Source organism: Garra rufa, chromosome 2 (assembly GCF_049309525.1).
Source record: "Garra rufa chromosome 2, GarRuf1.0, whole genome shotgun sequence".
NCBI classification, from domain to species: Eukaryota; Metazoa; Chordata; class Actinopteri; order Cypriniformes; family Cyprinidae; genus Garra; species Garra rufa.
The window spans coordinates 993,798-1,021,662 of NC_133362.1; the positions used below are offsets into that span (position 1 = coordinate 993,798).

The 27,865-nt window shown below is 36.3% G+C and overlaps 1 protein-coding gene and 2 non-coding genes across 3 annotated transcripts in view; 2 read left to right on the forward strand and 1 right to left on the reverse strand.

Annotated features, from left to right (window-relative positions):
• Positions 1-27,865, reverse strand: part of cfap46 (cilia and flagella associated protein 46) — a 182,291-nt gene that overhangs the window by 87,835 nt on the left and 66,591 nt on the right. The window contains exons 21-30 of the mRNA XM_073834516.1: positions 20,271-20,505; positions 17,359-17,502; positions 13,117-13,227; positions 12,410-12,591; positions 11,892-12,023; positions 9,035-9,200; positions 8,866-8,923; positions 5,460-5,595; positions 3,128-3,311; positions 2,100-2,250 (exon numbers count right to left, since the gene is read on the reverse strand). Coding sequence (XP_073690617.1) covers positions 2,100-2,250; positions 3,128-3,311; positions 5,460-5,595; positions 8,866-8,923; positions 9,035-9,200; positions 11,892-12,023; positions 12,410-12,591; positions 13,117-13,227; positions 17,359-17,502; positions 20,271-20,505 — 1,499 coding nt within the window. The remainder of the gene's footprint in view (positions 1-2,099; positions 2,251-3,127; positions 3,312-5,459; positions 5,596-8,865; positions 8,924-9,034; positions 9,201-11,891; positions 12,024-12,409; positions 12,592-13,116; positions 13,228-17,358; positions 17,503-20,270; positions 20,506-27,865) is intronic.
• trnag-gcc (transfer RNA glycine (anticodon GCC)) lies at positions 6,655-6,725 on the forward strand. The gene has a single exon. It is a non-coding gene; the product is annotated as a tRNA-Gly (tRNA).
• trnag-gcc (transfer RNA glycine (anticodon GCC)) lies at positions 10,035-10,105 on the forward strand. The gene has a single exon. It is a non-coding gene; the product is annotated as a tRNA-Gly (tRNA).

Sequence of the window (27,865 nt, forward strand, 5' to 3'; positions counted from 1 at the left end):
CGAATCACTGGATTCAGATCGAGACTTCGGAATGTGTTCGCGAATCATTTGATTCAGATCGAGACTTCGGAATGTGTTCGTGAATCATCTGATTCAGATCGAGACTTCGGAATGTGTTCGCGAATCATTGGATTCAGATCGAGACTTCGGAACGTGTTCGCGAATCATTGGATTCAGATCGAGACTTCGGAACGTGTTCGTGAATCATCTGATTCGGATCGAGACTTCGGAATGTGTTTGCAAATCATTGGATTCAGATCGAGACTTCGGAAGGTGTTCGTGAATCATCTGATTCGGATCGAGACTTCGGAATGTGTTTGCGAATCATTGGATTCAGTTCAAGACTTCAGAATGTGTTCGTGAATCATTTGATTCGGATCGAGACTTCGGAATGTGTTTGCAAATCATTGGATTCAGATCGAGACTTCAGAATTTGTTTGCAAATCATTGGATTCAGATCGAGACTTCGGAATGTGTTCGTGAATCATCTGATTCGGATCGAGACTTCAGAATGTGTTTGCGAATCATCTGATTCAGATCGAGACTTCGGAAGGTGTTCGTGAATCATCTGATTCGGATCGAGACTTCGGAATGTGTTTACAAATCATTGGATTCAGATCGAGACTTCAGAATGTGTTTGCAAATCATTGGATTCAGATCGAGACTTCGGAATGTGTTCGTGAATCATCTGATTCGGATCGAGACTTCAGAATGTGTTTGCGAATCATCTGATTCAGATCGAGACTTCGGAAGGTGTTCGTGAATCATCTGATTCGGATCGAGACTTCGGAATGTGTTTGCGAATCATTGGATTCAGATCAAGACTTCGGAAGGTGTTCGTGAATCATCTGATTCGGATCGAGACTTCGGAATGTGTTCGCAAATCATTGGATTCAGATCGAGACTTCGGAAGGTGTTCGTGAATCATCTGATTCGGATCGAGACTTCGGAATGTGTTCGTGAATCATCTGATTCGGATCGAGACTTCGGAATGTGTTCGCAAATCATTGGATTCAGATCGAGACTTCGGAATGTGTTCGCGAATCATTGGATTTAGATCAAGACTTCAGAATGTGTTCGTGAATCATCTGATTCGGATCGAGACTTCGGAATGTGTTTGCAAATCATTGGATTCAGATCGAGACTTCGGAATGTGTTCGTGAATCATCTGATTCAGATCGAGACTTCGGAATGTGTTCGCGAATCATCTGATTCAGATTGAGACTTCGGAATGTGTTTGCGAAACATTTAATTCAGATCGAGACTTCAGAATGTGTTCGCGAAACATTTAATTCAGATCGAGACTTCGGAATGTTTTCGCGAAACATTTAATTCAGATCGAGACTTCGGAATGTGTTCGCGAATCATTTGATTCAGATCGAGACTTCGGAATGTGTTCGTGAATCATCTGATTCGGATCGAGACTTCGGAATGTGTTTGCAAATCATTGGATTCAGATCGAGACTTCAGAATGTGTTTGCAAATCATTGGATTCAGATCGAGACTTCGGAATGTGTTTGCAAATCATTGGATTCAGATCTAGACTTCGGAATGTGTTCGTGAATCATCTGATTCAGATCGAGACTTCGGAATGTGTTCGCGAATCATCTGATTCAGATTGAGACTTCGGAATGTGTTTGCGAAACATTTAATTCAGATCGAGACTTCAGAATGTGTTCGCGAAACATTTAATTCAGATCGAGACTTCGGAATGTGTTCGCGAAACATTTAATTCAGATCGAGACTTCGGAATGTGTTCGCGAATCATTTGATTCAGATCGAGACTTCGGAATGTGTTCGCGAAACATTTAATTCAGATCTAGACTTCGGAATGTGTTCGTGAATCATCTGATTCAGATCGAGACTTCAGAATGTGTTCGCGAAACATTTAATTCAGATCGAGACTTCAGAATGTGTTTGCGAATCATTTGATTCAGATCGAGACTTCAGAATGTGTTCGCGAATCATTTAATTCAGATCGAGACTTCGGAATGTGTTCGCGAATCATTTGATTCAGATCGAGACTTCGGAAGGTGTTTAAAAATGTGAATAATTTGGAGCATTGTCTGCTAGTGTGTGTGAAGGTAATGTAGTGTAACCTGTGTCTGTGTTGTGTGTGTCGGGGAACAGCAGGATGTCTACGGCCCATTCCATCTGGAGACGGACGTCAGTCACAGGAAACTGTGTCAAATACAGCCACTCGCCAAACTCCAGCAGAACGTCCACCTTCAGCCACTGACTGCCAGGAGCCTGAGGAAACAAAGAAGAACACTTTTAAAAATAAAAAAAAATAAATGTTTATTCCAAAACTAGATTTAAAAAGTTTGTCGAGACAAACTTAAAGTTGGCTTGAAAAGGCCTGACCAGAAAATGTGAGAAAGTTGTTAGCATGATTAGAATATCGCTAGCATGATGTTAACATTAGTAACCTTTTGTTAACATGATCAGCAAGTTGCTAGTATGTTTCTAGCATGATTAGCATGTCACTAACATGACTCTAGGTGCTAGGCTTGGTTGGATAGATTTTAGTCTTAGAAAAATAAGAATAGCTGTAAGTTTTAATAGCATTTCTGAAAGTTGGCTTTCTCAAGACAACTTAATTATTGCAAATTATATTTCAGAAGTCCACATTTAAAAATCAGCCAGTTTAGTTTAAAAAAATCAATCATCATTATCAGACTACAGTCATTTTGGAGGAAAAACACTTAATTGTCATGAAACTGTGAGCACAAAATAACACATGAATGATAAGAGGAATTCATGCGTTTCAAAATCTTAAAAAATATTTAAATCTAAAGCCTCATATTCTTGAAAACTACTAATAATTATTTAGTTCTAAAGTCTCATTAGTGTTGATTTTGTCACTTTTTAAATGAAAAAAAATATAATAATGATTGTTCCCAGAAATACCATTTGATTTTGTAAGTAGTTTTGAAAAATGTGCTTTTTTAAAAATTAAATGCAAATAACGCATCAGTGATTTATTTCATTTTTCCTTCACTCTCTATTGACCACAAATGAAACGTGCAGTACATGTGTTTGACCAGCAGGCGTCAGCACAAAAACACATGCATGCACAGACCAACGCATTTCAGCACTGGTTGTGGTCAGGTCTGAGGTGTTTCACCTTCAGTGCTGTGATGGCGTTCTGATAGCAGGTGAGTCGCTGCTGTTTGTCTTTGGCACAGAGAGCTGCACGCCTCCACATCTGAGAGCAGACCGTCTCATCCTCGTCACTGAAGCGCTGCATCTCCAGCAGAACACACTCACCCAACCGGGCCTTGACCAGAACACGCTGCTTCAGCAGAACCCTACAGCAAACAGACACAATATACTCAATTAAATGGGCTTTTATGACCCAGCGATGATTTCTGAATTTAATGCAACTGAGAATTAAAGTTGCAAATAATATTGAAACATATTTTGAAAAATCTAATTCTTGAACAATATTTATAATCAGTCGTTTCACATTGTAACATTATTTTCATTTTGCCCTAAATGCTATTTCGAGTACAGGAATACACACATATATATTACATGTTTATATAATTAATTTAAGGGGAGACACTGCTGGCAAAAACAGTTTTTTCATGCACCCGTCAAGTTTGAGATTCTGGGCTTTTTGAGTGTTTTTTTTTTTTTTTTTTAAACATCCAAAAGACATTGTTAAGTGTTTTTTTTTTTTTTTGGGCACTTTACCTATTTGTGTCAATAGATTTCAATTACAGTATATATTTTTGAAGGCCGTTTTCTCAAAATTAGTTTTTTCTCCTACACTGAGCCATAAATGTCCCCTACAGCAGCACTTACACACAACAAACTTGACATTTTTACAAGGTTTTTACAGAGGGATTTGTTCATATATAATTTGATTTTATACATTTTATTCCCCCCAAAATTAAAAAAAAAATGTATATTGTTTTCTGGCTGTTCTAAGTATTTTCTGGAGTTATGGAGCGACAAAATGAGATACCCAAAATTCCTTCTGTACATTTTTTTGACTCTAATATGTCAAAAAAATTAAACAGGAATATTGAAATTGACTTCATCCAGTTTTTAGATTTTTGTGCTAGAAATGTATGCAAAGTATAGTGCATATTTCATTAAATAATACCTCATTTGCATATTAAAATCTAAAATTTTAGAAAACTTTTTTTGCAATTATTAATGTAATCAATCAACTGGGTAAGTATGGTCATAACTATTTTATTTTTTTACCCTATTCACCTGCAGTGTCTCGCCTTAAATTTGTAATAATTAATTTTTTTAACATTTATTTACATATATATTGCAATTATATTAAAATATAATAAGGTTGATTTAAATAACAAGGACTGCATCTGGAAATAAGATAATTGTTATATTCTAATTTTGTATTAAAGTAGATTTGAGGGAAATGTGCTTAACTGTCAGGAAAATAAAGCCAAAAGATGTTAATTCAATGCAACAAATGCCCTCACAGCAGCACAAATGGGTCAACAATATTGTATTTATTTATGATTTAAGGTCTTGCTTTCTGGGAAATGCTTAAAGCAAGAAAAATATCTGCCCTTTGAATTGTAAAAATAATCTTGTTTTCCCTTTTACCTCATTAGTACATTTTTTAAATTCCATTTTAATCATAAAAGGTCATAACAATTGTAATCGTTCATTTAATACAATTGAAAATTACACTAGCATGCAAAAAACCCTAAATGTTTAGAAAAATAAAATGTATGAAAAATGCTAATAATTTTATTATTATTTTATTTTTATTTTTTTGTTCTGGACTATATCTGATTGTGCATTTGCAAACAGAACATTGCGTGTTAAAGCCACTGTTTTTCTTATTCAAGATGATGTTTAATATTTCTATTGCTAGCACTTCTCTCACACTGCAAAAAATGCTTTTCTTACTTAGATTTGTTTGTCTTGTTTCCAGCCAAAATATCTAAAAAATCTTATTTCAAGCAGACAACTAGATTATTTTTCTTACCCCATTGGCAGATTATTTTGCTTGTTTTAAGCAAAACCTCACCTCATTTTGACTTGTTTTTACTAAAAACAAGACACAAATTTTTACTTGTCTAGAAAATCCTTCCTGATTCAAGAATTTTTAGATATTTTGGCTGGAAACAAGACAAAAAAATCTAAGTAAGAAAAGCCTTTTTTGCAGTGCATCTAAACATAATTTCTTATGATGAATCACTTATTATATTATGATGCTGTTCTGCAGAAATTCACCAGATGGTGCCATTTACTCATAAACCCATTATTTGAGAACTGACAAGCCACTATATGGTTCATCACACACACACAGTAGTTGTAGAATAAATCAAGTGCAGAAATCAGCATGGCTGTGCTCTGCGTCATTTCTATCTCCTCCGGCTCTAGTTTTTCTAGTATTCAGTGACCCATGAAGCTCTGCTAATGAGAAAGGGCATCTATGGCAGCGGTGTGTGTTGAAGGGAAGGACTCACAGCTTGTGTTGGGTGTGTGGCATCTCTCTGACTGCCTCATCCAGCAGCTGCAGGCCTTTCCTCCAGTCTCCAGCGTCTGCATGAATATGGAGCAGAGCGTTGAACATGGCGGCCCACACCTTCAGGTCATCAGCACCTGCTGACAAAACATGCCAAAGCCAACCACCACATACTTAGTACTCTCATAGGCAGGTCCTAGCTAACAGAAATATGTTGTTCCAACATTTTTACACATGCATTTTTGTGAGCTCCTTAAGGCAGGTGAATAGGGTAAAAGAGTTAATTGCAAACATTTTTTTGTACTAAAAGTTTTCTAAAATGTTAGGCTTAAATATGCAAATGAGTCAACATTTATAGAAATATGCACTAATTTGCATACATTTCTAGTACAGAAATCTAAACACTGCATGAAGTCTGTTTCAAAATTCTTGTTTATTTTTTTTTTTTTACATATTAGAGTCAAAGGTTTTTACAAAGGGAATTTTGGGTATCTTATTTTTTGTTGAGACAGAGACAGAAAACACTATATTTTCACAATTTCGGGGGGAATAAAATGTTGTATATAATCAAGCTAATCGTATATGAACATCCCTTTGTAAAAACCTTCAGGATATAGACAGGAATAAAAATGTGAAGTGTGGTGTGTGTAAGTGATACTGAAGTAGAGATTTATGGCCCAGTGTAGGAGAAAAAACTCATTTTGAGAAAACAGGATTTAAGAATATTGATTGTAATTGAAATCTATTGACCACAAATAGATAAAGTGCTATTAAAGAAACACTAGTGTCTTTTGGATGTTTTCTTTCCACTAGTCTGAGAAAACACCCACAATCTCAAATCTGAAGAAACAGTGTTTTTACCTGCAGTGTTTCCCATTAATAGGTTTATTTATTCATGAAATCAATGGTCATAGATGGATAGCTCACCCAAAATCGAAAAATCGGTCATAATTTGTTGTGTTCGAAAGAAATACTATAGAAAGTCAATGGTTATTGGCAACCTGTTAGTTATCAACATTCTTGTAATTCAAAGTATGTTTTTTGTGTTCATCGAAAACAGAAATTCAAACGTTTGGATTTGGAACAATTTGAGGGTGAATAAGTAATAACGAACAGTTCATTATTAGGCGAACTATTGCTTCATATGTCCGCAGTGCAGTTTTTAACCAGTAGATGGCGGCGCTGTTTCATCATCAGCATTGGTGGTTCAGTGGTAGAATTCTCGCCTGCCACGCGGGAGGCCCGGGTTCGATTCCCGGCCAATGCAGATATACATTTTCACTTTTTAAGTGTTAAGGTGAGCCACTGCAGGCAAAAACACTCTTTTCAAGGACCTGTCAAGTTTGAGATTTGAAGTGTTTTTTCAGACTAGTGGCTAGAAAACATCCAAAATACACTGTTATATGTTTCCTTTGTAGCACTTTATCTATTTGTGTCAAAAGATTTCAATTACAATACATATTTTTTAAAGGCCATGAGTTTTTTCTCCTACACTGAGCCATAAATCTCCACTTCAGTAGCACTTACACACATCAAACTTTACATTTGTATTCCTGTCTATATCCTATAGGTTTTTACAGAGGGATTTGTTCAGATATAATTTGCTTGTTTTTTTATAACATCAAAAAAAAACTGAAAAAAAAAACCCTTTGTTTTCTGCTTGTTCTAAGTTTTATCTGAATTATGGAGTGACAAAATGAGATACCCAAAATTCCTTCTGTGAAAACATTAGACTCTAATATGTCCAAAACTGAAACTGACTTTATTCAGTGTTTAAATGTTTATACTAGAAACACAAACGCAAATTAGCGCATATTTAATTAAACAATGGATCATTTGCATATTAAAAACTTGTAATACAAAAAATGTTTGGAATTATCAATGTAATGTGTTTTTTTGGCAATGGGGACAAGCAAATGTTGGTTACCCATGTCCCTTAAAATAATCTTCTTCTTTTGTGTTTAACAGAAGAAAAAACTTGTAGATGTTTCGAAAAACATGAGAGTAAATCACCATTTTTTAGTGAACTATCACTTTAAAGCTTCTGAAACTACTACACTACACTGCAAAAAAATAAAATATTTTATTTCTCAGCATTTTAGTCTTTTTTTTCCAGTACAAATTTCTAAATATTCTTAAATCAAGATACATTTACATGAGAAGCAAAACGACATTAGATATTAAGTCTTGCATTCTGGAAAATGAATCAAAATCAAGTGAGTTTATGCTTAAAGCAAGAAAAAATATCTTTACTTTGGACTGGAAAAATAATCTTGTTTTCCCTTCGACCTCATTGGAAAATGTTTTTTGTTCAATTTTAATTATAATAGGTCATAAAACCCAATTAATGTTTGATCATTTATTTAATACTAAAACTAAAAATTACGCTAGCATGCAAAAATTGTTAAAATTTTAAATGTTTAGAAAAATCTAATTCTTGAAAAATACTCATAATTTAAATAAGTATATATATATTTTTTTTGCATGCAAAAACAATAATAATTTAAATAGTACATTAGTACATGAATTAATATACATTTTTAACATTTATTTAATTTATTATTTACTGCACATGACTGACACATTTCCCTCAAAATCACATCAATTTAAAATTGAGAATTATATTATTCTGTTAATTCAACTGAAAATTACACTAACATGCAAAAAGAAAAAATCTAAATGTTTAGAAAAATCTAATTGTTCAAAAATACTAATAATTAAATTTTTTATTTTTATTTTTTGCCCCAAATTGTAATTAGTACAGGAATTTATGGCATTTTGTTTTTACATTTATTATTTATAGTACACAACTGCCACAGTTCCCCCAAAACTACATATATATTATTGGCAAAAAAAAAATTTCTTCCTCAGAATTTTAGTAATTTCCTAAATTATATTTTAGTACAAATATCTAAACATTCTTAAATCAAGATACATTTACATGACAAACAAAATGACAGAATGAATGGAAAATGAATCAGAATCAACTGAGTTTATGCTTAAAGCAAGAAAAAATATTTGCCCTTTGGACTGGAAAAATAATCTTTTAGTAATGTTGCTTCCCAAATAAATGTGTCTTGATTTAAGGATATTAGATATTTGTACTGGAAAACTAGACAAAATAGTACATTAGAAAATAATTGTAAAAATAAACTTTTTAAAATGAGAGTTATTAGAAATATGAGAGAAAGAGTTTTCTAACTGCCACAATTTGCTCCAGAAGAATACGGAACCGAAGACTTTAGTCAAACAGTCGAAGATTTTAGCTGGAGTATATGATCATAAACCATATAAAAGTGTATTAGAAAATAGTAATTCTGTCAATTTAGCTTTAGTAATATGATACTTTTACTATATAATATGATATATAAATGCTTAATTTACGTAAAAGCAAAAAAAATTCTCACTTGGGGTATCTGGTGTTTCCATCACAGGTGTGTCACGCTTCAGTTTTTTAGTTTTGCTCTGAACACATGAATATAAAGCAGGAGATATCGTTATTTAACATATTTAACAGATCATGTGTTTGTAATTAATTCTCCTCTGGTAAACCTTCATGAGATGATGGTGTCTTACAGATGTGTGTTTGCTGTAGGTGCGGCTGATGGCCTTCAGGATGAGCTCCAGAGCTTCTTTCAGCTGTGGTCTGTCATGTCTGGAGTCCAGCAGAGGAAGACAGGTATTCCAGAAGTGAGCGGCTGCGGTCGAACACAGACTCCAGCTTCCTGCCTGCTCTGCAAAACTACAACAGACAACATCATTGATGCTCAATGAACACAGATCAGACAGACAACAGACCAGCTGAGGTGATAGGACAGGTATACCGTAAAAAGTTTTCACCAGATTCAACTGAACAACCAAAGTTCAGCAGCTGCCTTAAGTTTTTAAGTTAAATCAGCTTAAAACTACAAGTTATTTGAACTTATTACAATAGAAATGAGTTGACTTGTGAGTTTAAATGACTTAAGTTGATTTAACTTATAATCTTAAGGCAGCTGCTGAAAAAAGTTTTTAAGTTGAAACTGCTGAAAACTTTTTACTGAGTATATGGTGAGCAGTTTAGTAGTCAAACTATCATTGAAATCTCACTTATTATTTCTGATTTAAAAACTAATTTTGAAAAAATTGTTTTGGATTCAATTTATTATTTTATTTTATTTATAGAACACAATCTGCTGTTTATACAAAGTAGTATATAGTTAAAAAAAAAAAAAATGAAAAATACTATTTACAAAAAATAGCAACCAATAGAAAATAAACTATATTATAACAATAACAAATTATTGTTATAATATAATTTATTCACGAAATCAATGGTCATAGATGGATAGCTCACCCAAAATCGAAAAATCGGTCATAATTTGTTGTGTTCGAAAGAAATACTAGCCTATAGAAGTCAATGGTTACTGGCAACCTGTTAGTTATCAACATTCTTGTAATTCAAACTCAAAGTATGTTTTTTTGTTCACCGAAAACAGAAATTCAAACAATTTGAGGGTGAATAAGTAATAACGGATAGTACATATGTCCGCAGTGCATTTTTTAACCAGTAGATGGCGGCGCTGTTTCATCATCAGCATTGGTGGTTCAGTGGTAGAATTCTCGCCTGCCACGCGGGAGGCCCGGGTTCGATTCCCGGCCAATGCAGATAAACATTTTCACTTTTTAAGTGTTAAGGTGAGCCACTGCAGGCAAAAACACTCTTTTCAAGGAACTGTCAAGTTTGAGATTTGAAGCGCTTTTTCAGACTAGTGGCTAGAAAACATCCAAAATACACTGTTATATGTTTCTTTTGTAGCACTTTATCTATTTGTGTCAAAAGATTTCAATTACAATACATATTTTTAAAGGCAATGCGTTTTCTCTCCTACACTGAGCCATAAATCTCCACTTCAGTAGCGCTTACACACACACCACACTTTACATTTGTATTCCTGTAGGTTTTTTCAGAGGGATTTGTTCAGATATAATTTACTTGTTTTTTATAACCTTGTTTTTATAAATATATATATATACACTATTTTCAAAAAATACTAAACTGTAAGCAATAGAAAACAAACCAAAACAGTATTATAACTAAATTATTACAAAAACAAATTACATAAATAAAATTTGAGAAAATATGCTAAATAAAATAATAATAAAAATTAATAATAATATATAAAAAATTACATATATATATATATATATATATATATATATATATATATATATATATATAACATTATACAGTATATATATGTATATATATATATATACACACACACACACACACACACACACACACACACTATTTACTAACTAGATAAAAAGTTTGTTAGCAAACTTTAAGTTGGATTGAGAAAGCTAAGTTTTAAGTAGTTTTAAAAGCTTTTAGTTTAAAGAAAGTTTAAAGGTTTTCAGTTTGAAATAGTTTTAGTTTGATTGATAAAGTTTGAAGATAGATAGGCTAGATAGATATAAATAGTTTGAAAATAGAAAGATTTATAGATATAAATAGTTAGAAGATATAGGTTGAATGTGAATAGATAGATATGAGGTTACTAGGGTACCCAGGGTGGTAGCATGATTAGCTAGTTGCTAGCATGATTTTAGTAAGACTAGCAAGTCGCTAGCATGATTTTAGCATGACTAACAAGTCGCTAGCATGAATTACCATAGCTGTGTCTCATTTAGAAGGCTGCGCCCTCCGGAGGTCGCATTCGAAGGCTGCATACGTCATCGAGGCTGTCTCATTTCAGAAAAGCAAGTAGGACACTTCAAATGCAACCTTCGAATACGCCCTTCTTTCACAAAAATTCGAAGGATGCATGAGGTGTATCCTTTGCCACTACAGATAACCCACAATTCTCTGCGTTGCAAACAACTGTCGTTAATTTTAAAAAATGCCGGCGCTGGCAGATGTAAACACACAATCAAAGATGTGTTGTTTAGAATTTAAATCAGTAAAAACGGATAAACTTTGTTCTTAATTTATCTTAACAGATGAACTTTGTTCCTTAATTTAAGTAATGTGAGAGCATAAAAATGCTCTAAATGTGTTGGCATAGCAACATGATAAATCCTGTTTCCTTTTCCGCCCGTCCTACAAAGGCCATCTCGTTTGTTTCTAAGTTGAGGACACTTCGTTTACAAATCCTACAAAGGATGCAACCTCCAGAGGATTCGACCTCCGGAGGGCGCAGCCTTCTAAATGAGACACAGCCCATGATTGGCAAGTCGCTAGCATGATTTTAGCATTACTAGCAAGTCGCTAGCATGACTTTAACATTACTAGCAAGTCACTAGCATGATTTTAACACGACTAGCAAGTCGCTAGCATGATTTTAACATTATTTTAGCATGACTAGCATGGTTTTAGCAAGAGAAAAAGCATGTGCTTTCTGAAGATGTGATTATTTAAAATATCACTGAAATGTCAGTGTGTTCAGACCTGACGCTGGCCTGCAGCATGCGGAGACCCTCCATATATCTGCTGTGATGACCTCTGACCTCATGGATCAGACTCTGACCTCTGACACACGCAGCGCTGCTCAGCATCTCCTGCACTGATCGCACGCTGAACCTGAACACACACAAACAAGCTTTTCACAAAATCTGTGATTTTCTGTCATTTTTCGAAAAACTCCCATCTCATTTTCTCCCCCACATTGCAAAACATTATTTCTTCCTTAGTATTTATATAAGATTTTTTGGAATCAGGATGCATTTAGTTGACAAGTAAAATGACTCAAAATGTTATGTCTTGTTTTCTTAAAAATTGTCCAAACAAGGCAAATATACTAAAGAAGACAATCATTTTTTTTGCAGTGCAACTTCAAAATCATCCTACATCCTACAGTGTTGTTGTACCTTTTTTTCATAAAACACGTTCACTTTGTAAACACTGGGTCGATTTGGAAGTTGAAGGAGAAAATGAGTTATATATATATTCATGTCACAGGCACTCACAGAGCATAAGTGGCAGTCTTCAATCTTTGTGCTGCGTTCTGCTCCAGCTGCAGTGCATTATAGGTGCAGGTCAGGACAAGGTCGTGGTCATTCATCTGATGGGCGAACAGAGCGAGCTGCGTCCACACATACAGCTCTACGACCGGATCAGGCCACTGACAGCCCGACGCCATCTGAACCAGCTGAAGAAGAGAGATATATATCACACAATACATCTGATCCACTCAGACTGACAGCGGCTTTTAGACGGATTGACATTGAGCTGAACACTTAAGACTCTCCCTCTGATCCAATCAGGTATCACTGATGTCCTTTATTCATGTAAGCATGTATATCCACCTCTCAATAAAGATGAAGTGTCTCATTTATGCACTTTCTGTAACAGCAGTGTTAAAAATAGTTGCACCACTTCATGTTTTTGTGGAAAATGGGATGCATTTTATTTTGCAGGATTTGCAGATGAATAGTAAGTTTAAAAGAATAGCATTTAGTTTAAATAGAAATCTTTTGTAGCATTATACATGGCTTCACTGTTACTTTTGATCAATTTAATGGTCAGTACTAAATAAACAACACCATGCATTTTGTATGATCTCTCTTGTTTTGATAAAATAATTACCTTTATCAGCTTTTGAAAGGGTAATGTAAACTATGTTTTATAGATATTTAGCTGTATGTTAGCAGGTTGTAATGATAGCAGCTCTTACCACAGACAGACTGGGAACAGTAAACTCCATTAATCTGGAGTTCCTGTTACTCTGAAGCATCTCCACTGCGACCAGCACACGAGACACAGCCGTCACCGCCTCGTTTTTACTCTGACAGACACAAAACAAAGCAGTTAAAGAGATGAAATGAGCAATATTAACCCTGTAAAGCCTTCCAATTCATATTTGATGCACAAAAAAATAATCAAGATGATCAAACTTTGCTAATGCACTCAATCTGCTGCATGCCTTCTGTCTTCTGATTGATAGTTTAGAGTTTTTAATCCAGTATTCAGTGCTTCAACATGATTTGAACGTCAGAATAACTGTAGTCATATTTCCAGATGCACACTTGCTGGACTGAAGCAGCTTGGCTTTTTTTTTTTTTTTGAGGAACGTTTGTTTCCAACAGCTTTAACTGTTCCTCAGTGGAGGAATGATCTTCTCTAGCCTCCAGAACATCTCACATCTTTTGAGGAAAGTTTATTTGTTCATCTCTCAATCATCATTGGATTGCATTGCGTTATAAGTCCCTTTAAGGCAAGTCATGTCACTCGGCGGTGATTTTTGAAACGCCTCTCGGGCAGGCAAGTGCATTTCTTTAATGGGGAAACATCAAATTCTCCAAAACTGTTCACCAATCTTTCAATTAAATTTCACATTTTAAATCACCACAGAAATCCGACAAGAAATGTCTCATAAATATTGTTCCTTGTGCTCCAATAGTGTTAAAAAACGCTTATGTTTCAGGCGCAGATTGTTTCTATAGCAACCGGGACTACTAACGGCAGCTGCAGTGATGCGCTGACTTTACTAATCAACGATTGCCTCTTTCATTAAGAAGGCGGGGCTTCGCGCCAATAATGAGCGTTGTATTTTTCCCCATTCAAAACTATACGAGTGACACGTCTTGAGTATTCTATAGTCTTTGCTATTGTTTCATATGTCAGGTTTAACAGGGATAAACCTCTACAGCCAAAATTTTTGATTATCAGCATAAAATCAGATCAGTTTTTCAGCTTATTAATCTATCTAACCACACCTAGCAACTAGAATCATGCTAACGTCATGCTAATCATGCTAGTAACATGTTAATAACTTGCTGATCATACTAGAAACATGCTAACAACATGCTAATTAGGCTAGAAACATGTTAACAAATTGTTAATCATACTAACAACAGGCTATTAATGTTAACGTAATGCTAATCATGCTAGTAACATGCTAGTAACAGGCTAATCATGTTGACATGCTAATGACATGGTAATCAGGGTAGTAACATGTTAATAACTTGCTAATCATTCTAGTAACTTGCAAGTATCATGCTAACAACAGGCTATTAATGCTAACATCATGCTAGCGACATTCTAATCATGCTAGCAAAATGCTAGTAACAAGCTAATCATGTTAAAAACATGCTAATGTCATGCTAATCATGTAAGTAACATGTTAATAACTTGCTAATCATGCTAGAAACATGCGTACAACATGCTAATTAGACTGGAAACCTGCTAGCCACATGCTAACAACATGTTAATCAGGCTAGAAACATGTTAACAACATGCTAATTAGGCTAAAAACATGTTAACAAAATGTTAATCATGCTAGGAACATGCTAACAACATGTTAATCATGCTAGTAACTTGCTATTAATGCTAACATCATGCTAGTTACATTCTAATCATGCTAGCAAAATGGTAGTAACAGGCTAATCATGTTAGAAACATGGTAACATCATGCTAATCATGTAAGTAACATGTTAATAACTTGCTAATCATGCTACAAACATGCGTACAATATGCTAATTAGACTGGAAACCTGCTAGCAACATGCTAACAACATGTTAATCAGGCTAGAAACATGTTAACAACATGCTAATTAGGCTAAAAACATGTTAACTAAATGTTAATCATGCTAGGAACATGCTAACAACATGTTAATCATGCTAGTAACTTGCTATTAATGCTAACATCATGCTAGTGACATTCTAATCATGCTAGCAAAATGGTAGTAACAGGCTAATCATGTTAGAAACATGCTAATGTCATGCTAATCATGTAAGTAACATGTTAATAACTTGCTAATCATGCTAGAAACATGCGTACAACATGCTAATTAGGCTAAAACATGCTAACAAAATGTTAATCATGCTAGTAACTCGCTATTAATACTAACATCATGCTAGTGACATTCTAATCATGCTAGAAACATGCGTACAACATGCTAATTAGACTGGAAACCTGCTAGCAACATTCTAACAACATGTTAATCAGGCTAGAAACATGTTAACAACATATTAATAATGCTAGAAATATGTTCACAACATGCTAATTAGGCTAGAAACATGCTAACAAAATGTTAATCATGCTAGGAACATGCTAACAACATGTTAATCATGCTAGGTACTTGCTATTAATGCTAACATCATGCTAGTTACATTCTAATCATGCTAGAAAAATGCTAGTAACAAGCTAATCATGTTAGAAACATGCTAACGTCATGCTAATCATGTAAGTAACATGTTAATAACTTGCTAATCATGCTAGAAACATGCGTACAACATGCCAATTAGGCTAAAAACATGCTAACAAAATGTTAATCATGCTAGTAACTCGCTATTAATGCTAACATCATGCTAGTGACATTCTAATCATGCTAGAAAAATGCTAGTAACAAGCTAATCATGTTAGAAACATGCTAACGTCATGCTAATCATGTAAGTAACATGTTAATAACTTGCTAATCATGCTAGAAACATGCGTACAACATGCTAATTAGACTGGAAACATGCTAACAACATGCTAATCATGCTAGAAACATGTTAACAACATGCTAATTAGACTGGAAACATGCTAGCAACATGCTAACAACATGCTTATCATGCTAGAAACATGTTAACAACATATTAATCATGCTAGAAATATGTTCACAACATGCTAATTAGGCTAGAAACATGCTAACAAAATGTTAATCATGCTAGAAACATGCTAACATGTTAATCATGCTAGTAACTTGCTATTAATGCTAACATCATGCTAGTGACATTCTAATCATGCTAGCAAAATGGTAGTAACAGGCTAATCATGGTAAAAACATGTTAATGTCATGCTAATCATGTAAGTAACATGTTAATAACTTGCTAATCATGCTACAAACATGCGTACAATATGCTAATTAGACTGGAAACCTGCTAGCAACATGCTAACAACATGTTAATCAGGCTAGAAACATGTTAACAACATGCTAATTAGGCTAGAAACATGTTAACAAAATGTTAATCATGCTAGAAATATGTTCACAACATGCTAATTAGGCTAGAAACATGCTAACGTCATGTTAATCATGTAAGTAACATGTTAATAACTTGCTAATCATGCTAGAAACATGTTCACGGCATGCTAATTAGGTTAGAAAAATGCTAACAACATGTTAATCATGTTAGTAACATGCTAACAACATGCTAATAATGCTAGAGACATGTTCACAACATGCTAATTAGGCTAGAAACATGCTAACAAAATGTTAATCATGCTAGCAACATGCTAACAACATGTTAATCATGTTAGAAACATGCTTATCAGGCTAGAAACATGTTAACTGTCACGTGGGGTTTTGTTTTGGGGTTTTGTTTCATGTTCATGTTTTCATGTCTTTTCATTTGTATTTGGTTCATGCTGTTGTGTCTTGCTTCCCTTGCCCTCATGTATTCCTGCCATTGGTCCCTCTGTTCCATGTGTCTTGTTCTGATTGGTTGTCTTTGTTGCTATGGTCTTGTTCCTTGTTTTTCATTGGTTCATTCTTGTCATGTGTCCCTCATTGTCTGTATAAATAGCCCTTGTGTTTTAATGGTCCTTGTCGCGTATTAATGTTGTTAACCTGCTGTTCGGTGAGTGTCTGTTTCAAGTCAAGTCTGTTTGCATCAAGTCTGTATCAAGTCAAGCTAAGTCTGTCAAGTTAAGTCAAGTCTGTTTGCATCAAGTCAAGTCTCATCATTGTTTGGATTATCGTTTGTTTGTTTGGATTTCTGGATTACTTCACTGTTTCAATAAAACTGCACTTGGGTTCATCACATCTCGCCGTCTTCAGTGGACTTTTGTTACATTAACACACTTTTTCACACTTTCTGATCAGGCTTTTTCCAGCAAAATTATAGTTTGTCTTGGCAATTTTTTTTTAATCTAGTTCTATTTAAAATCAACCATCTGACAATCCGATCACAGTGGGTTTGTGTTGTTGACATACCTCATCACTGATGTCCAGTTTGAGTCCGATCTGCTGTTGAAGCAGTTGTTTGACGCAGACCCAGGTGCTTAACAGCTTCTTCCTCACCATTAGGGGAAACGACTCAGTGTTTCCATTGGACAGACGCAGTGCGAACTCACACACCTGCAACACACACACACACACACACACACACACACACACACACACACACACACACACACACACACACACACACAGAGGGTCAGATATCAGCAGAATGCAGATGTCCAAACCTCATCTATCCTCAAACTTTCTGCTCTTAAACTTCAGCTTTAGGTAAATCTGGAGTCTGCTAGAGCCAGCATGCTGCTCCACGTGTGCCTCAAACCGATAAAAATGCCAGCGAGATTAGCTTCTCATGTCGAGTGTGAAAAGAGCAGCGTTAGGAAAGTCGTTAGTGAATCATTTCCCTATTAAAAAGGCTTTCATGTGGAATTAGCGCTGATACATGCAGCGAAGGGGCTGTAAATCTACACAAAAGGCAGCAAAATGAAATTTAATTAGAGAGAATGTGAAGAAGGGACGCAGGAGAACGCGTGAGGTGTTAAACAGTGTATTTAGGGCCCGAATCTGATTTTTATGAGTCACTACATTCACTTTCATGCTTCTTAAAATATCTAAATTTAAGATTTATGTATTTGAATTGCACATAAAATTTGCATGCATTTGGATTTCACAGATTTAACAAACTAATAGACTTACTGTGATGCATATTTGTTTGTCATACGTACATAAACAGGTCATATTTCTGATATAGAATAAACTGAATGGGTTTTAAATACACGGAAACCAGGTTTATATATTTATCCAATTTGTTTTAATCTTATACGTTTTAATTAATTTATTACAGCTTGTTCCAAAGCTAGTCATATTTTAACCACATTCATTTTGAATACATTTAATTGTTTTCACAATGAACAGATTTATGCTGATTCTAAGCAAATTATAAATTATACAATTATATATAATTCATTTTTTAATTGTTGAATAATAATTACTGAATAATAATATAAAATAATATATAGAATTGTTATATAATATATATATATATAATTATAGAATAATACATAAAAAGTCATTCATATATATATATATAATACAAATATATTATAGAATGATACATACAAAAGTAATTGATATATAAAGCAAACATAAAATTATACATTAAATAAAAGAATATATAAAATGATTAATTTTTTATAAAAAATATAAAATAATATAAATAATCATATAATTACCTAAAAAATACAAAATATATAGAAAAGTTGCATAAATATGGAAAAAATACATTAAACATTAAATAATAAATAATATCCACAAAACTAATACTCATACTTAAATAAAAGTAATAATAAATAATTAAAAATAATCATATAATTACAGAATAATAATATAAAATAATATATATAGAATAGTTATATAAATATAGAATAATACATAAAAAGTAATTCATATATATATATATATATATATATATATATATATATATATATATAATACAAATATACATTTATAGATTAAAATAATAAATAAATACCAAATATAAAATTATAAATAAAATAAAATAACATATAAAATGATTAATTATGAAAAATATATAAAATAAAATAATATAAATAATCATATAATTACCCTAAAAAATACAAAATATATAGAAAAGTTGCATAAATATGGAAAAATACATTACACATAAAATAATAAATAATATACACAACACTAATACTCATACTCAAATGAAAATAATAAATAATTAAAAATAATCATATAATTACAGAATAATAATAATATAAAATAATATATAGAATAGTTATATAATTCTAGAATAACACATAAAAAGTCATTCACATATATAATAAAAATATTAATTTATAGATTAAAATAATAAAATATAAGAAATATATAAATATAAATAAATATAATACAAATATAAAATTAGAGATAAAATAATATATAAAATGATTAATTATAAAAAAATATATAGTATAGTTGCATAAATATGGAAAAATACATTAAAGATAAAATAATAAATGTATACACAACACTAATACTCATACTCAAATAAAAATAATTAAAAATTAAATATATATTATAAAAATATGACAAATAAAATAAATATTTAATTATAAAGGAAAATAAAATAATATATAAATAATCATATAATTACAGAACAATAATACAAAATATATAGATTAAGTACATAATTATGGAAGAATACATTAAACATAAAATAAAAAATAATATACATGAAACGCTAACAATAATCAAATAAAAAATTTATTCTATACACAAAATAATCATGTTAGTTTAAAATAATAAAATGTGCAGCTAATATATTATTGCTTAATCTACAGCTAGTCATATTTGAACCATTTTTAATTTTAATACATTTAATTATTTAACAAAGAGCAATTTATGCTGATCTAAGATAAGAATTTTTTAGATATGATTATTAAATTAAACCAATTTTTATGTTTTGCTATGTTATAATTGTGTGCATGATTTTTAAACTTTAAATCATGAAAATCTATGATATTAAGTTGATATATCTTCTGAAATGTATAATTTGTCAAGATGAATTAACATGCAGCAAGTGCAAACAAACAGACAGAAAAGACGTTTGTGTTTCAGAGCATCTATTAAAACAAAACTGCATTTACTCCAAGACAATTTAAACTCTAATTTAATCCATTTGCTGCTTCGCTTGTTTTAAATTCAGGGTCTGCCTCCAATCCTCCAAGCCCCTCGTCAGACAGTGTATTCACAGAGTCTAATTATGGTCTGAGATCACCCACAATGCTTTGCACAGGGGCCGTTTCCCAGGTGAGCTCTGGTGTGCATGTGTGTGTGTGTAGATAAGCAGTGTTTTTGTTTAGTGAGAAACAGCCGCTCACCTCCAAAGCTTTCTTCAGGTCCTGCATGGCAGCAGCGTCCAGCTGAGGGCTGTGGGTTGAGCCGGATTTCTCCACACTCTTCCCTTTCGCTTTCTTTGTCTTTTCGGCTGGCAGCTGAGCACCTGCTTTCCCGGCGTCCTGCGGTTCCTGATCGGCGCGAGCAGACGCCCCGCACCACGGCTGGATGAGCCCCTGAGCCACAGCCTCACAGAGCAGGACCAGAACAACCACCTCCCTGAACACAAACATAAATAATGAAATCATTTCTAAAATACCTATAGAATTATAGAACCAGATTGAAAAGTTTGTAGACAAACTTTACGTTGGCTTGAAAAATCCTAGCCACAACAGTTTTAAAAGTTTAAAAGTTTGCCGCCTGAAGGGTTTCAGTTTGAAGTAGTTTGAAATTTAAAACAGTTTTAAAGATCCACTGAAGTGCCTTGAAACACGCAGCATTATTCTATGTGGTGACGTACTTTTAACTGAAACAAAAACCAGAGCCATAGAGAAACAGAGTTGCGACACTCCCATAGGCTTCCATAGGAACTGAGGAATGCAAAGCGTGTGATGGAGCGGCCAATAGTTCCAAACAACCAATAGTTCCTCCATTGAAGTCCATTCATTTCAGTGCTTCTCAAGCACAGTCACCGGTAAATTGAAGAAATTACTGCATTTTTTTACATTTTAACGCATCAGTTGAGCTCTCGAAAAACTGGCCAGTTGTGGTATAGTTTATAGGTTAATGTTTATCGTTAAAAAATAAACAGTTATACTGTAAATGCGGTTAGATAACGTGAGAAACACCGTAATAGCGACCATAACCAGATACTAGTTGTCATATTTTTACGTTTTTAGTCTTTCTGCAATCTTTCTCTCACTGTAGGAGGTTGAATGAGTTTCAGTAAAGACTGCGTTCAAGAAATACGATAAAAATGTATGCTGATCGCAATTCGTTCATCTTTTCTATTATGTTAAATGTCATTTTTGCTTGCCTTTTATAATATTCAGTTATGTTGTATATTTGAATATCATAAAATAACACGAGTAAACATTAAATCGTTCAATCGAAACATGTAAAAAAGAGAGTGTTTGGATCATGTCCAAATACACATTCAAATGTTTTTAACCTTAAATATCACACTAACTGTGATATAAATACTATATTAGAAAATGTTTTCTTTTAAATGGTCACGATAATTATTGCACATATTATTTAGTAAAAAAACCCCTGAAAAACTGAACTATATATTACAATTATTTAATTGAATAAAAGTTACACTTAAGGTGTTTGGTCACATTTGACTGCCAAAGAGTATGAGAACATATTAATGATGTCTTTATCACTCCCCAGAATAAAATGCGATTGTAAAGCGTATTCAGAGAAGTTATCAATACACAATCAATGCACATTGTGTGTTAATAATTACTCGAAATTGCTGCAAATATATTAAAACTGCTGACTATCCTACTTAAACCCATTCAAACACATTGACAGCGTGGAGTTGTTTGGAACTATTGAGCGCTCCATGAACCACGTGACGCGCCGCGGCGAGATCAAAGCGTGTCGCAACTCTCTTTCTCTATGGCTCTGACAAAAACATATCGCCTGGCCCCGCCCACTTCTTCTGAACAGCCAATAGCGTTCCATTTATATCTGCTCGGGCCAGAGCCATTGAGCTCAGTGAAGCCGCATTTGTAAGCTTATGACGGTCTAATAAATTACCCCATAGATTCAATATGTAGCTCTTGCTAAAACAAAATAGTGCTCATAATCATGCTGAGGCTGTGTAGTTTAATACATGCCGATAGCACATATGATCTGCTCTGGGTTATTGCGTCTCTGGACCGGAGCCAAATCCAGAGTAGACAATGCGAGCTGCCACTGTTTGCGTGACACAATGTGAAACCAGACCTCATTTGCCCCAGTGCAAAGCACATTCACGCTGTCTGAATCGTTCTCTATCGCCTACATTGCGCACTACATGCCATTCAACAGAAAACACGAGTGACTGATCTTATGCCACGTTCCAGGCAACCCGTTACTCGTGTTTTTCCAACCTTCTACCCGTGAAAGTGCAACCGAACGGCAGTCAAACCCGTGATAGTCTCAGCCTCAGACATCACGCTCATTGAACGTTGGCTAAAGGTCTGATGCATATGGTACTCTTAACTGGAAACACTTCAGGAATGTCATCAAGTCGTCATCTGATGAGTTGAATTTGATCGGATTTCCGGTAGACGCAAGTGTCGTGTTTATTTTCGGTCAAAGCGCCGACTGATTTACTCTTGTGTTTTGCTAAAATGTGCTTATGCAGACGCCATAGTTGTTATACACTTTTGCAACGTTCGCGAATAAATTACTGACTTACTGCTTGTTCTCCCTCTTCTTATTTTACTTTCAATGCTGGGTATTTCAGTGATTGACTTGTTGCACGCCAGTCTGTTGTTGTGGGGACATATCCACACCCCGAAACGTGACGCTGAATGAAACTAACTGTGATTGGTTGTTTGAAATGTCGGTCAAACAGCCTTATGGGCGGGCCTTGGCCAAAGAAAGCTGCGCGAGACTAAACCCGTGACTTCCCACTCGTGAACTCGTACTAGATCTATGTACAGTCGTGGCCAAAACTTTTGAGAATTACATAAATATTGGAAATTGGAAAAGTTGCTGCTTAAGTTTTTATAATAGCGATTTGCATATACTCCAGAATGTTATGAAGAGTGATCAGATGAATTGCATAGTCCTTCTTTGCCATGAAAATTAACTTAATCCCGAAAAAAACTTTCCACTGCATTGATAAGAAGGCTTCAGGGCGTCCAAGAAAGTCCAGCAAGCGCCAGGATGGTCTCCTAAAGAGGATTGAGCTGCGGGATCGGAGAGCCACCAGTGCAGAGCTCGCTCAGGAATGGCAGCAGGCAGGTGTGAGCGCATCTGAACACACAGTGAGGCCAAGACTTTTGGAAGATGGCCTGGTGTCAAGAAGGGCAGCAAAGAAGCCACTTCTCTCCAAAAAAACATCAGGGACAGATTGATCTTCTGCAAAAAGTATGGCGAATGGACTGCTGAGGACTGGGGCAAAGTCATATTCTCAGATGAAGCCTCTTTCCGATTGTTTGGGGCATCTGGAGAAAGGCTGGTCCGGAGAAGAAAAGGTGAGCGCTACCATCAGTCCTGTGTCATGCCAACAGTAAAGCATCCTGAGACCATTCATGTGTGGGGTTGCTTCTCATCCAAGGGAGTGGGCTCACTCACAATTTTGCCCAAAAACACAGCCATGAATAAAGAATGGTACCAAAACACCCTCCAACAGCAACTTCTTCCAACAATCCAACAACAGTTTGGTGAAGAACAATGCATTTTCCAGCACGATGGAGCACCGTGCCATAAGGCAAAAGTGATAACTAAGTGGTTCGGGGACCAAAACGTTGACATTTTGGGTCCATGGCCTGGAAACTCCCCAGATCTTAATCCCATTGAGAACTTGTGGTCAATCCTCAAGAGGCGGTGGACAAACAAAAACCCACTAATTCTGACAAACTCCAAGAAGTGATTATGAAAGAATGGGTTGCTATCAGTCAGGATTTGGCCCAGAAGTTGATTGAGAGCATGCCCAGTCCAATTGCAGAGGTCCTGAAAAAGAAGGGCCAACACTGCAAATACTGACTCTTTGCATAAATGTCATGTAATTGTCGATAAAAGCCTTTGAAACGTATGAAGTGCTTATATTTCAGTACATCACAGAAACAACTGAAACAAAGATCTAAAAGCAGTTGAGCAGCAAACTTTGTGAAAACTAATATTTGTGTCATTCTCAAAACTTTTGGCCACGACTGTACTCCCAGTTCCGAGTTCTGACGTGATATAGCCGCAAAACCACTATGTCAGCACCTACGGGTGCGGTGTTTATGCAAGTGGTACACAGTGAAAAAATAGACTTCAGGACAATATAACGTTGCAAACAAATTAATAATAATGGCCGTTTGGGGTGACTTGCCTGGAACGCTACAAAGTCGTGAGTCGTGATTTGAAGTCGTGATTTACGAGCTTAAAAACCTGCCTGGAACGCTGCATTAGCCGCAGATTCAGAGTCTATTTATAGTGTAGGGGGCGGGACGCTACGGACTCTAGAGAGCATTTGATTGGACAGAACGTTTGATGAGAAGCTGAAGTGCACGGTGATATCATCAAAATCGTTGATTCTTATTGGCGGAAGTGACAAGAGTAAGTTTTGAATGCCCATATCTTGTAAACGTAAATTTTGTTGTTGTTTTGAAGCACACTAGCTTATAGATAACTTTAAGGTTAATATATTCATACTAAAAGCCAAAAATCTTTCATTCTGATTTCATGGGGACTTTAAAGATTAAAGTTTGAATGTTTTCAATGTTTTCAATGTATCAGAAAAACATATAGGTATAAAACATATTGCTAGGGTACCTGGGGTGGTTGCTAGGGTGTTTCTAGCATGATTTGCATGTTACTAGCATTTTGCTAGCATTATTAGCATGTTATGTTGCTACTATGATTAGCTTGTTACTAACATGTAGTTAACATGTTGCTAGCCAGATTGGCATGTTACTAATATGTTGCTAGCATGATAAGTATGTTACTAACATGTTTGTAGTACGATTAACATGTTTTTAGCATTATTTGCATGTTGCTATTAAGATTAGCAAGTTACTAGCATGTTTCTAATACAATTAGCATGTTAGCAGCATGTTGCGAGCACGATTTGCATGTTACTAACATGTTGTTAGCATTTCTATAGCACATGCTTCTAGCATTAATAGCACGTTAATAACATGTCATTAACATTTTACTAACATGTTTGTAGCATGATTAGCATGTTTGTAGCATGATTAGCATGTTGCTAGCACGATTGTCATGTTACTAACATGTTGCTAGCATGATAAGTATGTTACTAACATGTTTGTAGTACGATTAACATGTTTTTAGCATTATTTGCATGTTGCTATTAAGATTAGCAAGTTACTAGCATGTTTCTAATACAATTAGCATGTTAGCAGCATGTTGCGAGCACGATTTGCATGTTACTAACATGTTGTTAGCATTTCTATAGCACATGCTTCTAGCATTAATAGCACGTTAATAACATGTCATTAACATTTTACTAACATGTTTGTAGCATGATTAGCATGTTTGTAGCATGATTAGCATGTTGCTAGCACGATTGTCATGTTACTAACATGTTGCCAGCATTATTAGCATGTTAATAACATGTTGTTAGAATAATTTTCATGTTACTAGCATGTTTGTAGCATGATTAGCAAGTTACTAGCGTGTTTCTAGTACAATCCGGAGTGACAGAGGATCGAGGCTGTGCCCATGGGAGGGAGGAGGTCCACAGAGCCGGCAGGACAGAGTGACGAGGCGCAGCCGGAGGAGTAGAGTCCAGAGGAGAAGGTGGGGCGACGACTGACCGGGGCGGAGCCGGAGAGACGATGGAGCCCGGAGGAGCTGGTGGGCCGACGGCCGACAACGGAGACGAGGGAGCACAGAGCCGGGGTGGAGCCGCAGGGTCGGAGGGCCGAGGTGGAGTCCAGGACTTTAAGACTGGAGGTGAAGGTGAGGGATCCTTCAGTCTGGACACCGATGGAGACTGGCAGTCCCACGGCAAGTCCTCTGCACCGAAGGTGGGATGTGGGTGAGCAGAGGGACTGTCAGGAGACAGAGGTGGCGGGACTGGAGCAGCAGGGAGGGTGGGTGGGAACCCACACAGTCCATGCATGGCCTCCGTGACCAGAACCGGGCAGACAGGAATCTCAGGACGACTGGATGGAACCAGCGGAGGCTCTGGAAGACTGGGCTGAACCAGCGGAGGCTCTGGAAGGCCGGGCGGAACCAGCGGAGGCTCTGGAAGGCCGGGCGGAACCAGCGGAGACTCTGGAAGGCCGGGCGGGACCAGCGGAGGCTCTGGAAGGCCGAGCTGAACCAGCGGAGACTCTGGAAGGCCGGGCTGAACCAGCGGAGGCTCTGGAAGGCCGGGCTGAACAAGCGGAGACTCTGGAAGGCCGGGCGGGACCAGCGGAGGCTCTGGAAGGCCGGGCTGAACCAGCGGAGACTCTGGAAGGCCGGGCTGAACCAGCGGAGACTCTGGAAGGCCGGGCTGAACCAGCGGAGGCTCTGGAAGGCCGGGCTGAACCAGCGGAGACTCTGGAAGGCCGGGCTGAACCAGCGGAGGCTCTGGAAGGCCGGGCTGAACCAGCGGAGACTCTGGAAGGCCGGGCTGAACCAGCGGAGACTCTGGAAGGCCGGGCGGGACCAGCGGAGGCTCTGGAAGGCCGGGCTGAACCAGCGGAGACTCTGGAAGGCCGGGCTGAACCAGCGGAGGCTCTGGAAGGCCGGGCTGAACAAGCGGAGACTCTGGAAGGCCGGGCGGGACCAGCGGAGGCTCTGGAAGGCCGGGCTGAACCAGCGGAGACTCTGGAAGGCCGGGCTGAACCAGCGGAGGCTCTGGAAGGCCGGGCTGAACAAGCGGAGGCTCTGGAAGGCTGGGCAGCACCAGCGGAGACTCTGGGAAGGTGGCCATCTTGCAAACAGGCTCAGGGTTGGCAGACATCTTATGCTGTGGCTCTGAGCTGGAACTTACTGTGGGAAGATGGTCCTCCTCCACAATTCCCACAGTAAAAGGAGAGCCACACAACAAAAGAGCAAGATCCATATAATATTGCAAGGTCCAGTTAGGTTCAATCATGGGCATGAGTGAAGCCAATGGCTCTAAGAGTCCTCCACGGAAAAAAATCATTAGGCATCCATCATCCATAGTAGACTGATTAGCCAATTCGATGAAGTCCATCGCATACTCCTCAATAGTCCGCTCACCCTGCTTGAGACGCATGATCTGTACAGTGGGGTTCGTGCTGGAACCGGATGACACCATACTCGCTGCTGGATCCTTGTAGCGGCGAAGTCTTCTGTAACAAGGAGGGTCAGACTGAGACGTGCGGATCCAGTTGCAGCATTTATTCCAAACAAAACAAACACAAAGGGGCAGGCAGAAATCGTCGTCAAAAAACAGGCAGAAAGGTCGGGGCTGGCAGCAAGAATCAAACACGGGAGGGAGTCCAGGAATCAAAACACAGGGAAAACAAACTCGGGAAGAAACGCTCGGAAATACAGACCATACGGAACAATAAGACTTCGCCGGGTGGCTGTGTGTGTGAGAAGCTTAAATGCTGTCCGTGTGATGAGCTGCAGCTGTGTGTGTGTGAGAATGAGCTGCAGGTGAATGCAGTGATTGGTGCAGTGGCTTGTGGGGGCTGAAGTCCATGAAGTGTAGTGCAAGAGTTAGTGATGACAGGACGACTCAAATCGTGACAGTTGCATTATTAGTTACTAACATAATTAGCATTTTATTAGCATGTCTGTTCCATGACTAGTAAGTTACTAGCATGTTTCTAGCACAATTAGCATGCTGCTAGCATGATTACCAACTTTTTAGCATTATTAGCAAGTTACTGGCATGTTTCTAGCAGATTCACACGTTGCTATCATGTTACTAACTATTAAAATTATAAACTAAAATAAAATCAAAATATTTATATAATTAAAAATAATTAAATAATAAATTAAA